Source organism: Trachurus trachurus (genome assembly GCF_905171665.1).
Source record: "Trachurus trachurus genome assembly, chromosome: 4".
In the NCBI taxonomy this organism is placed as follows: domain Eukaryota; kingdom Metazoa; phylum Chordata; class Actinopteri; order Carangiformes; family Carangidae; genus Trachurus; species Trachurus trachurus.
The window spans coordinates 13,554,563-13,568,194 of record NC_139898.1 but is presented as its reverse complement, the minus strand read 5'-3'; the positions used below and the strand labels follow the sequence as shown (position 1 = coordinate 13,568,194).

Here is a 13,632-nt window from a genome sequence, read left to right as displayed (position 1 = left end):
CTTTGTTGATGAGACCAGGGTTGAATGGCCAGACTGGTTGAGAGAAAAGCTTCAGTAACTTAGACAACAACTCTTTAAAACTGTGGTCAGGAGAAACGCTTCTGAGAACACACAGCATGTTGAACCTCAAGATGGTTCGGCTACAATAGCAGAAGACCACATTGGGTTGCACTGCTGCCAAACAGTTACAGAAATCCAACTCTGCCATGGACACAGGTGACTGTTAAAGTCTGGGAAAATGTAGCCTGAAATGACGAATCTAGATTTCTGCTGAGGCACGCAGATGGTAACGAAGGAATTTGGCGCCAACAGCGTAAATCTATTGACCAACCTGTGTGAACAGTCCAGACTGGTGGTCGTGGTGTGATGGTGTGGGGAATGTTTTCTTGGCAGTTTGGGCCTCTGAATACCAAATCAGTCTTTGACGGTAATACCACAGCCTGCGAATGTGGTTGCTGATCTTATGCTTATACCTTTTGGTCACAAATTACCCATGCTCTAACGACTGCTGGCATGATAATGCACCATTTCACAAAGTATAGTTGCCTCAAACTAGTTTAATGCACATAAAAAAAATCCTATGTGCTTTTCAGTCACCCCACCCTCTCCAGATCCAAATCCATTAGAGCATCTTTGGGATGTGGCAATTTTGTTTCAACAATGACAAAAAATTACTAAGTCATTACTAAACTATTGACATCCTTTGCTGTTTCTATTTTCTCCGAAATGTGGTCAGGTGTGAAGTCCAAGGAATTTTCTGACACAGACCTCCGTCATGCAACTATGACGAAGCACTGGTCACGGCGAGGGTACAAACAACTATGTGTACAGTGGCAACAATAATTGTGAAATGGAAGAACCACAAGGACTCTTCCAACATTAGGACGTCCAGGCAAACTATAATCAAGCCAGTGCAAGAAGAACCCAACAGTCGCGGAAAAAAAGCCACAGACATTTTTCTGCAGCGATAAAGGAGAACCATTCAGGAAGATGACCATCTCAGCAGCACACCATTAACGAGGCACTTGTGTTTTTTTTCCTGGTCCCACACTGTACTTCCCCACAGGAGCATAGTCTGGGAGCTGCTCCCCCCTTCCTCCCCTCAAAGCTCAAAATTAAAACTCGAATAACATCTGTGGAGAAACCTGAAGATGGCAGTTCAGATGCTTCCCCTCCAATCTAATGGAGTTTGAGAGGATCTGCCAGGACAAATTGTCCAAGTCCAGATGTGCAAAGCTTGCAGATGCAGAGAGTTGCCCAAGAAGGCTCAAAGCTACAACTGTTACCAAAAGGTAATCCAAGAAGTACTGAATTAAGGGTCTGAATTCTTTTTTGCTAGTGTTGTGGTCAAGACCACCTAACCCAAGATCGAGTCAAGGACCAAGACCAGAGCATACCAAGACCAAGATGACAAGACCAAGACTTTGACGGGGTTGAGACCGAGTCAAGATCAGAACCAAGGGGGTTTGGGTTAAGGTAGGCAGAGTAAAAATGTTGTCGATTCCAAGACAAGGCCTTGACCTTGACCTTTGCCTTAAGACCAAGACTGGTCTTGAGTACCACAACACTACTTTTAGCAAATGAGAGATATCCGTTTTTATTTTTGGATGTAATCATTGCCTTTAATGTGATAGAGAAGCTGAGAGAGAGAGGGTGATAGGTCAGCGGACACCAAGAGAATGACAGGATGACATGCAACAAAGGACCTCCTGAGATCACTGACTAAGTCTTAGTGGTATGCACTTCCCAACAGTTTTGGATTTTTAATGATTCCAAAAGATGTGCTTTCATTACCAGGTTAAGTATAGATTTTATAGGCAAAAATAGCACTTTTATCCACCCAAAGCTGAGAAGTGAGATCATCAGAGGACTGTCCTGATTTCCAAGCAACAGAAAATGATTAATGACATGATGAATAACTAATGCATTTTTAAAAACTTTTTTTCTACCAAACAGTACAGGGAGTTGGAAATGAACTTTGTGGCTTCAGCAAAGGGCCATCCTTTCTAAATGTATGCAAAAAACAGTTTGCACTCAGCTGAGAGTCTCAAAGTGTTGCATTAGCAACTGAAGCAATAAGAGGAAACTGGGTTGTGAGATGTACCAGACAGAGTGTTGCTGAGTGAGGAGCATGTAGACAAGCTCAGGTTAGGTAATGTGTATTTTGGGAAGGTGCACTGATTAAGTAATGAATGTGGGTCTGTAGCTACTACTAGATTGTTTAAGGTTATCTGCATATTTCGCAGATAACATGTTTGTGAATTGATAAAAGTGCAGGTCGGCATTATGGGGATAGTCCTGGCAATTTCAGTAGGCTATGCAAAGAATGAAATTTGAGCAGTCAGAAAACAGAGCAGCAGCGTACTTATTTGATTACGGAAAACACCTTGCTTTCAACGCATTAGTTATAGGAGGATGAAAGCATACAATAAAATAGACAAATAAATACAGATAGGGCCTACAGGAATTTCCATCACATTTGGTAAACATTTACACCTGATATTGCGGTATCAGTTGTCTTTATTCATCAGGAATTACCAACAAATTCAAATGACTTCAGCATTGTGCACTAAATAAATCTCTTTAGCTTTAGGCTACTTTAGAAAGATTTACAAGAAAGGACAAAGACAACAAGACTTTGATCTTTGTAGTAGTTTGCTATATGAATGAATATACCTCATGCTAATATAATCAATAGATGAAGCTGAAAGGTATCATTTCAGATTTTGATTGTATTGAGAAATTTGCGACACATTTTTGTTTTGAGGTATCGAGGCCCACTATCCAATTTCTGAAAATCCATCCCTAAGTTCAAATGTTTAAGTAACAAATTAACAGCTTTTATAAATAGACCTATTCTATTCTGGACTTGTGGGAAAAGGTGTATTGTAGGGTTTGGTAAAGTTTATTACTGTAATGTTGGGTGATAATATGATTTTTGTAAAGCTTCAGCTGCCTCTTGTCACCACTGGGTGGCAGTAATGTACCGCGCCGCTTGTTTACTAAATGGCTTTAAACACATAAGAAAGCGACATGGTTAAAGTTGGCTTTTACCTCATTAAAAGCAGCACACCGGTGGTTGTTATCACCAACTGCAGATGTCGTACATCTCCAATGAGACTTCTTCTGCATCCTTCGTATCGGACGCTCTCAGTCTCGCGCTATTTATGAAGGGCTCTCCCAGTGGGTGTCACACACGCACACGTACACACACACGTCTGATGCTGCTGCAGCTGCTGCTTCCTGTACTGAAGCACCGCCGCCGACCAGAGCCAAAGCCCTTTTTGCTTCACAGCCCCACACCCCGAGCCTGAAACACGGAGGGATTTCTGCTGCTGCTGCTGCTGCTCGGACGCTGCGGTTCTGCGGAGGGAAGCCAGCCGGCCAGAGTGGTCCTCCCCCCCGCTGTAGCAGCCGGTAAACCCGCGGCCCCCGTTGTGTTGCGGAAGCTGAGAGGAGAGCGAGGAGCTGCTGCTGCTGCACTTGAGGACTGAGAGACGCAGGGCACGATTTTTCTAGGAGCTGGTGCTAGCTACGTAGCGGCTAGGTGGCTAATGGCTAGCAGCAGGTAGATAACACAGAAGAGGCAGGATAAAAACACAGATATGTGTTCACTCCAAACGCTATTGATGCACCGGATAACGACCTGACTTTTTGCGAAAAGCACATCGGGATGATACGTTTTGCCACATTGGTTCACTGTACTATTTTTTTGCTAACGTTAGCCAGCTAAGTTACTAGCCACCTAGAGCTGACCCTGTTGCTTTTCTCCCCACCACACTTGGAGTTTCGTACAAGGAAAAGGTTAGTTTAGCAAGCTGCTCAGCTCCTAACGGGTTAGTTAGTTGGTGCATTATTTGGGAAAGTCGTTTTTGGGGTAGTTATCGACATGGCTCCCAAAAGAAGACCCGTGCCCCTGAACATAACGCCCATTGGGGAGGGACAGGCCACCTCCAACACCATTGATGCTGCATCTGAGTGAGTATCCCTGCTGTGGGTTTAAAAATGAATTGTACCTGTGTTGGACATGGAGTGTTAACCTTAAACTGCTCTGTGATGGACAATGTCGCTCCTATTTATGAGCACTGGATCACATTAGGTTTGTGCACCCATGTAATAAGTCCCTGTCTCATCATTTCTCTCTCTCTGTCATCACCTGTCTTGTCCTCCTAACAGAGCCAACCTCGAGGCCTTACAAAAGAAACTGGGTGAACTAGACCTGGACGAGCAACAGAGGAAACGACTGGAAGCTTTCCTCACCCAGAAGGCCCAGGTTGGGGAGCTGAAGGATGAGGATTTTGACCCCATATGTGAGTTGGGTGCTGGAAACGGAGGAGTGGTCAACAAGGTCCGCCACAAACCCTCTGGTTTGGTCATGGCCCGCAAGGTGAAAGCAACGACTTGTTGAATACTTCCTTACAGGTGAAGCGTGATGTGAAGTAAGCTGCAGCAAAACGCAGTCAGGGTGAGCTCAACTTAGATTTTAGTGTCGAACTAGGAGTGCTGACTTGGTGCACTGCTCCCATGTCTACCTACAAGACCACAGTGTAGTCACACATTAACAAAGACTGCATACGGCAAAAGCATATCATGTCATATTATAATACACTGCAGCATATTATATCACACAAATAAAATCCATATACCATAAGTAAGAATTTTGAAGGATGGTAAAGGTGTGTCTGTTGTTTAGCCCACCTACACTGATGTGAATGAGGTGGAAAAAATAATAGGAACACCTGTCAGCAGCTCAACAGTACCACAATTTGTAGCTTTTAAAATGCTCAGACAGTTGGATCAACACCTCTTTGATACTGTTCAACAATACACTTATTATCTTCATGAAGGTAGTGTTAATAGATTTGTTGCAGGACTTTTGTACAGTATTAGTTTTAGCTTGGTGCCCAGGCATGTTTATTTTTTCAATTACAAAAACTCTGTTGTCACCATATTTTACGACACCTAAAGGGATCCTTCTCAAAATTGTTGTGCCATTTTATGGGTCTGTTTTTTTTTAAAGAATAATTCCCACTATGTTGAGCATGTTAAGCATACAATGCAGTATAGTATTGTAAACTTACTGCTAGTTGCTTTGTCTCTTATTTTCACCCTATTTTGATCAGAATACAGGGTGAACAGTGAGATGGTAAATTACTGGTTTTTGCACACAGTCACTGCAGCAGCAACCCAAGCAAGCTCAAGCTTGTAGGCTTTCAAGCTGTGTAATATTTTTTGTTGTGGTAAACACTATTTTAAGAAGATAACTGTGAAATTGGAAATGGTGTTAGTCAGTGTTGGTGGGTTAGTTACGCAAACCAGCGCCTCTGAAATGTGTGACTTTGAGACAGGCAATGAATGGTGTAACTGCATCTGGTGCACTTGTTCACGGTCTCATATTTACCCTCTTTAGTTGATCCACCTGGAAATCAAGCCTGCCATCAGGAACCAGATAATCAGAGAGCTGCAGGTGCTGCATGAATGCAACTCCCCCTACATTGTGGGCTTCTATGGGGCCTTTTACAGCGATGGGGAGATCAGCATCTGTATGGAGCACATGGTGAGAGACAAAGACAATTAAGTGAATTCATGCGGTCGGGTGTCGGGGTATTTTTATCTTGTGTAAAATATTTGTTCCCAAAGACCCTCATGTTTTTTGATTTTTAAATGTTATGTTAGATTTCAATTGTGCCACTTGTCGCTCCAGGATGGTGGATCCTTGGACCAGGTCCTGAAGGAAGCCAGAAGAATCCCAGAAGAAATCCTGGGGAAAGTTAGCATAGCTGTAAGTAATTCCTCAGTGTTTATTACATTTAAAAAAAATGAAGTTTCAGCATTTTTCTATTTATTTTTGAGCAGCCTATGAAAGATGACGTGTCAGTGATTCTTTAAAAAGTTTGGTGAGTCTGTTGTGGTGTTGCTTAACTAGATTTGCTAATCAGTAATGAATTAGTCACAGAACAGAACCTACTCTGTTTTATTTAACGTTTGCTCGCAAATTTAGTCTAAATAAACCAGGTGTAAAATTATTACCCAGTGAATTCTGTTTTGATTAATATTAACACACAGGAAAACATATTCATTTTACATGTTTATATGTTTGATTATGTGCACACTATTGTCTGAGATTTGGCGTACCATTTTGTAATGTTTTCCTCTCTTTATTACAGGTATTGAGAGGATTAGCCTACCTACGGGAGAAGCACCAGATCATGCACAGAGGTATGTGTGTACTCTAGCCTCAGTAAATTACATTGCTCTTCAAAATCTTGCTGCACTAGAAATGTAGGTATGTAGGTTACATAATCAAACGATATGTGATTGACGTAGAAAATTATCAGACATAAGGGTTTGAATTAAGTGTTGTATAATATGGTCATGTTTTGGTAACATTACACATTACATCATTAACACATCATATAATTTTATTGCAGGTTTTCTTTTTAATGCAGTGTTTATTACACAATCTCATTTTATTTTATTGGCTTAACTCCTGTCTTCAGCAGAAGAATTATGACACAACTTACAGTGCCATTGACTTACTGTAGATGACTAAAATGTTTTGTTTTATCTAATGCAAATCAAAAAGAAAAATCCACACGCACATCTGTGCCAAATAACTTTGGGCGGGTGCTTAGCCGGAAACATACAAAAATTACAAAGCAAATAGAACGGCTTGCAGTCCATTTATTAAGACAAGACGTGTAACATTTTGAGCACAAAAATGCAGGAAAATGCTGTCTGACCCAGTATTTCTATATTCACACATTAAAAAAATTGCCATATCAGCTTTAATTTGAGGTGTTTGACAGAAATATTCCACTTATAGTTAAGTCATTTACATACTCTGCTATTCCAGAGGCTCAAAAAGTAATTGGCAAGTTGAATCAGATACCGTTTCACAGTGCAGATGAATAATAACCTAAAAGGTACTGCAATAGCAACTCTAGATCTTCTCAAGGAAATGAAATTAGATATTCTTCAATGGCCAAGTATGTCAGCTCAACAAACAGCAACTGAACAAGGCAGCATTAAAAGTCTGGCAAAACATCACAAGTGAGGAAACTCAGGGCTTGATGTCCATGCGTTACAGACTTTAGGCGATCAGTGATTTTCATCTAAAATATTAAAGATGATATTTATATTTACATCAATTTGTCCAATCACTTGTAAATCTATGAATATTGTTTAACACCTAGAATCCAAGCTGAGAGGTCCCGAACATCACAGCTTGATGGCTTCCTGTCAAAATTATTGTGATGGTGTAAGGAGACAAAATGGAAAAAATGCACCACTGTCCAAGTGCTCATGGACCTGATTGTATTGGATGATACATTTGAAGTGAAAACACAGTTGTCACGAGTGACCTTGAGTTTGCTGGCAACACTCTAGTTAGTGCTATAACAGAAATATGTTTAAATTGCTTTTGTCTGGAAATGGCCATAAAATGTGTAGAAATGGGCAGCCTATAAGAGCAGTTTGGCCAGATTACAGAAGACTAAACCTCATTTAGTAATAATGCAATGTGGATGTTTTTTTATGGACGGATGTCGTGGGTAATATAATGACTCCCATCCCCTCAGTGTTACTGGTGGTGGTGGCTAAAATTTGCTTATTCTGATGAGGCGACCAGCCGAGAATGTTACAGTCTAAACATGAGATTTACAAAAAAATGCTATTTTTCCGCTGTCATTATCATTCCTGCTCTGAAATAGGCTCAAATGTACTAACAAAGAACATTTAAGCATGATTTCTATTTTCAAACGTCTATGAACTCTTTTTTTGTTGTTGTTGAAACCACTTCAAATGTGCCTGTCTAACTAGACAGGCTCCAGTCCTCCATGTAGTTCAAATTTGTATTAATTGTCTTCATGCATTTTCCTCCATATGCACTGCATCAACATCTTAAGACAATTAGTATGTTCACCGCATGGCCGCCTATTATTTGGAAATGTCAGGAGTTCCCGATCAAATAAATTTGTAGCATGAAGCAAAAAACCATTATCTTTGCGTTCAGAAAAAATAAAAATCCCGCCATTGTCCAAGGCGGCCAAGTTTCCAACAGCACACCGTTGAGGAACCATGGGTGTGTTATGAAAACGACTGCCGAGGGCAGCACAGTCAGACCTGCACAGTGCAGCACGGTGATGTCTCTCAGGGTCGGTGGTACTCCAGGACAGAGTTGTCTGTGAGCTCAGGCGGTAATTACAGCCTCTCAGATGTGATTATACAGCAGCCGCACCCTGTCGACCCCTCCCTCCACGTCTCCCTCCATCATTCTCCCGCTTTTTCATGCCACCTCCTTCTCAAGCACTTCTTAACATGTCCTTGGTCGGTGGGTGGGGGTCAGTCGCCGCAGAGGGCAGATTGCAGGGCTCAGTCATACCCCATTATTTTTGCAGGATGTCTTTTTGTAATGAGCGGGAAATGTGGAGGACCAGGCTTGTTTATAACAGGGGCTCAGACTTGGTCCCTATTTTCTCCCTCCGCTCGATGAGCATGGTACCACAAACAGACCTTGTGGGGGGGGGGGGGGGGGGGGGGGGGGGCACTGAGTTAGTCACCCACAGCCCTCATGACACACTGCAGTCCTTGTCAAAAATTAGTCTCTGGGGGCGTCGTATAGCTCAGTTTCAAGACAAAATCCTGTACAAAGATGTTTGCTTTTTGATAGCTCTTGATATTTTTTCTGTCCTTGGAGGAACTTTTCACACCTAGCACCAGTTAATGTGCTGTTAAAATGAAATACACTCAAGCAATACATCTAATGCGCATAATTGTACATGGGGAAATACATCAATGCCCCTGTGCTTGTCCAAATGCAGAAGACACCAGTGTGACTGTTCTATTATTTGCTACGTGTTTAGCCAGATTTGGTAGTAAGCAGTCTATTCTCATCCTGATGACTACAAACTCTGTGATTGCCAAAGTCAATAGTGAGGTGATAAGTATGGATGACATTTGAGATGCAGCAAGAAGCAGTGTCTCACTGAACCTGACATGTATGTTTGTTTGTCCACATCCCCTCTGCCACATAGATGTAAAGCCCTCCAACATTCTGGTCAACTCTCGTGGGGAGATCAAGCTGTGCGACTTTGGCGTGAGTGGCCAGCTCATAGATTCCATGGCCAACTCCTTTGTTGGAACGCGCTCCTACATGTCGGTGAGTCAGCTCTGCACGCCTGCGCCCCCACCCCTTTTCCTCTGGCCCTATCCCCACTTTCCTTCTCCTCTTTTCTCACATTGCTCTTGTTCACTGGCCCCACCCTCTGCCTTCCCTTCCTCTGGCCCTCCCTCACTTCCCTGCCAAGAAGCGAGGGCTGTGCCCAGGAAAGGGCTCTTTGGCAAAGAGCTAGGCAACTGTGCTCACTCTTTCTCGTCCTCCTTTCCCCCTGACTCTTAGACACCTGGTGGGTGCAGCGCTGAAAGCCGTGTGTGTCTCTTCCATCTTATACCCAACCCCGTGCCCACAGAGCACCGGTGGCATTGAGACAGTCGCACTTGTATCATAATTCCCCGAATGCACACATCTGTCCTTGCTCACCCCTGTAACTCCAACAGGCCAAAGCTGCTCTTCACTTCCTGCCAAAACCTCCCATCCTCTGTCCTCTTGCCTTAACCGCACCCACCTCTTCTTGCCATAACACCCCCTCCTCCCTCTCCCCTTCCATTATCCTCTTCTCCACTTCCTGTGCCTTCTCCGCCCAGCTCTCTGCCCAACCCCTCTCTCCTGCCTGGCATCTTGGCTCTACCTGCTCCCTCTGACGTAGATTGTGTGTTTCTCAACAGCCGGAGAGACTGCAGGGCACTCACTACTCGGTTCAGTCTGACGTGTGGAGCATGGGTCTGTCACTGGTGGAGCTGGCGATTGGCCGCTACCCCATCCCCCCACCAGAAGCCAAAGAGCTGGAAGGCATCTTTGGACGGGCTGTTATGGACGGAGCTGAGGGAGAGCCTCACACCAACATGCAGAGGCCTAGACCACCAGGCAGGCCCGTGAGCGGTATGAAATGCAAAGGCACACAAAAATGCACAGTTACATAAGATGGTCACACAACTCATCCATGAAACTGTGCATTTCTTCACTAATGTTTGATTAGGATTATTTTTATTATGATTAAGCTTGAAAACATAACATTGCTTTATAAGTGATGTAACTGTTTATGTTGAGCTGTGTGACTGATGTTTCTCTTGTTTATAGGACATGGGATGGACAGTAGACCCGCCATGGCGATCTTCGAACTTTTGGACTACATTGTAAATGAGGTGTGAGATCACAGATTACACAATATTTTGAAACGCGTGCATGTCTTAACGCATGCAAGCACATTTCTCTCAGTTCAGGTTACCCAAAGTGCACAGTACTGTACCCATCTGCTTTAATTTCTCAGTTTTTCTCAAATCTTGGCTTCTTGTTTCTCCCTCAGCCGCCTCCTAAACTGCCACACGGTGTCTTCACCAATGACTTCCAAGACTTTGTGACAAAATGGTGAGCAATGCAATGCCATGTTTGACTGACCACTGTAAAATTATCAAGAACTGAAATTTGTCTTTTATTGGTATATAGTAACATGAATCAAGCAGTTGGTGCTAACTAAAATGCACAAGTGTAATTCTGTACTTGGGGGTTGCAGTTGGAAGTGCAAAGAAACCCCGAAATAAACAAATCCAACTATAGATCCCCTCCATACATATTGGAATCACAGTTTGTCTGATTAGTGTATCCATAACAATGTTCAGTTACGTTGAATCTATGTGTGCGTTTTCCCTCATTCAATTATCTAGAGTGTGTATATATACATAAATGTGAAAACATTGTTGAATAGTCCAAAAGCTATCCACATGAACTGTGGTATTTCCCTGAATATACCCAGTTTCTCACTTACGCAAGCTGGAGGTCTCAAGTTTCCACAGTGGTCTTGTATAAGTTACTGAGAAACAGTTTGCTTTCAACCTAACTGTGATGTCACAAAATCATACAGAGAAAGTTTCTCTCTTTAGCGGATAAATGTGAAAACAGCCTTCCAGTGTCAGACAAATGAATTGTTCTACACAGTGAAGCTCACATAAATAAGTAAAGTAACAATAAACAAAGCATGTTTTCAAGTGGAGGAGAACAGGGGCACTAATGTTTCTTGTAAAGATTTCATCCAGTGACCTTCTCGTTGTCATTTGTGTCTGTAGTTTGATCAAAAACCCAGCCGAGAGAGCAGATCTGAAGATGTTGATGGTGCGTACCTGAGCTTCATTTTCACCTATCTGGCAGTTTGAAGAGTGGTTTCTTTGTAAATGATTCTAGAAAAACAACGGTTTCCCTTTTGGTTTCTTGTAGAGTCATACGTTCATCAAGCGATCGGAGGTGGAGGAGGTGGATTTTGCCGGCTGGTTGTGCAAAACCATGGGGCTCAACCAGCCCAGCACCCCCACCCGCAGCATTGAGTGAAGAGGCCCACACTGCCCTGACGCACCTCTGGGTCTTGCTTGCATACACATACATATACTGTACATACACGTACACAAGCCATCACACGTATTGGCACTTTTTTTTTCATCTTGGTTTTGGCTTCCCCCCCTTCATTTATTTCTTCACCAGCAGCAGGGCCCTTGGAGTCATTGTACTGTAAGACCACAGCTTCACCGTGCCGGTGTCAAGAGTAGCCACAGCTCACTGAAGGGCTGCCAGTGCGTCAGCTGAATTTTCATTGATTGACAAACTTCTTTTTGTATTGTTGAATATTCTGTATTAATCTCTTTTTCTATGGCAACAGTTGATGGCTTGTGGGACTGTATTTTAATAAATTACCTGCTGTAGAGATTTGTTGGGCTGAAAATGACCAGAGAGAAATCCAAACAAATGATCTACTTGCAAATTCTAAATTAGTTTTATTGAAGGTGAATGCAGTTATTTTGATTTAAAATCCCTTCGTTGAAGTTAATCACGCTAAAACGTTGTCTGAAGAGACCTTGCAGTTACCTCCAATATAATAATCAAATTTGTGAGTAGAAAGAGCAGGACAAATGGGCCTATAAGGAGTCATTTTCACTTTTAGGTAAATGAGCTATCGCGCTAAAGATCACTTTGTGAACAATGTCACAAACCAAAGAGGGTACTCATGACTACTAGTAAGTTTTTCAATGCCTGATTCATTTTATTTTATTGTATGCACAGTCATGAACAGTATATCAGTGTACTTTGAATGTTTTGATTTTTTTCCCCCCTATTCAGTGACCTACACTCTGATTGTGTTGACATTGTCTCCTCCATATACATTTCAATCAACATCTCGCACTGTGCGTCTCATACCAGGAGGCATAAGCTGTGGAGGCCTGATATATGCCAGAATGTCTCTACTGACATTGTGAAAACAATGATCCAAATGTATTCATGGGATGATATAGCATGGTTTATTATCTTTCTTATACTGTATGTGTATTTTATTTCGTAAGATCATGAGGGGGATGATTAACTGGTGTTTTTACCAAAAGCCTGAATCTCTGCAATGTCAATTTGAAATTTCAATCATGTTGACTAATCTAACTTTTTTTCTCTCTTAGTTGTTGGTCTGTACTTTCCCCTGAGGTGTATTTGATTATGTTCTCACTGTACTGCTACGCGTGGCGCTCCAGGATTTCTTGTAGGACCTAAACAGAGGTGTGCTTTTGGAAACGACTCGGGTTAAACACTTTTGAAAACCTTTTTTTTTTTTCTTGTGATTTAACTCAATTAATTGTGATGAAAGTACACAACTATTGCAAGTGAAACTTTGGTGGTACAAAAGGTTCGACTGCAAAATTTTAACCCCAGTCAGTGTTGGTCACATGGTGGTGGTGGTGTTACATGCTAGCCTGCCGTCTTGCTAGAAGCTCTTGTATTCTCTCTGCTTATGGCTGCCCTTTCTTATTCCCCCAAAAATGTGCATTCGTTCAGAGCAAACTGGATGCATTGTCACTTGTATGTGTACAAAGCTATATACAAAAATTACAGGAGTACTATTTTGCAGTCTTAATATACAAATTTTTGATTTATGTAAATGACAAGGGAGAAGAGTCATTTTATTATAATATAAAAATGTGTTGGATATGGTTATAATGTATAAAAAGATGAAAATAAAACTTATTTGTGAATGTACTGTAATTTGTTATTCGTTATGTCTCTTGATATCCACTGTCATTACTTTAAAGTTCATATTTAACATATTAGACCACTAGAAAATACATTTCATGTGATTTCTTATGTAGGCTATTGATAGAGTGGGCCATAGCCACCGTCCTCCGTTTTTTCTGGTACTTTCAAGTTGATTTTTAGTGGCAGGTGTGCAGGTGTACACATTAGTAGACGGAGAAAATAAAAACATTTAAAATTGTCCCAGAAAACGTGACCTTAGTGACCTGGTTGTGTTGTGACTTCTCCATCGCTTTCATACTTGATAACCTGAACGACTGTATGATTGCACTGTACTCGTTTCTGATTGGCTGGCAGGTGCCGGTTAAGGTAACGTTCCAGTTCCAGAGAGCGTATCACCATGGCAACTGTGCTAAGCTTGATTGGACCAGTTACACCTGTCCTGACCGCCCACGCCGTTTGGCAGGTGAATCACGAGTTGAATGCAGAGTGGTAAGTGGCTTCATATATAT

General features: G+C 42.1%; 1 protein-coding gene across 1 annotated transcript; it reads left to right on the top strand.

The window, feature by feature from the left end:
* The first annotated feature begins 3,214 nt into the window (after positions 1–3,214).
* map2k2a (mitogen-activated protein kinase kinase 2a) lies at positions 3,215–13,120 on the top strand. Its single transcript, XM_083969759.1, has 11 exons — positions 3,215–3,978; positions 4,177–4,387; positions 5,411–5,557; positions 5,705–5,782; positions 6,168–6,219; positions 9,036–9,160; positions 9,787–10,000; positions 10,199–10,263; positions 10,425–10,486; positions 11,182–11,227; positions 11,330–13,120. The coding sequence occupies exons 1-11, from the start codon at positions 3,890–3,892 to the stop codon at positions 11,438–11,440; spliced, it is 1,200 nt and encodes a 399-aa protein (XP_083825885.1). The 5' UTR covers positions 3,215–3,889; the 3' UTR covers positions 11,441–13,120.
* The last annotated feature ends 512 nt before the right edge of the window (positions 13,121–13,632 follow it).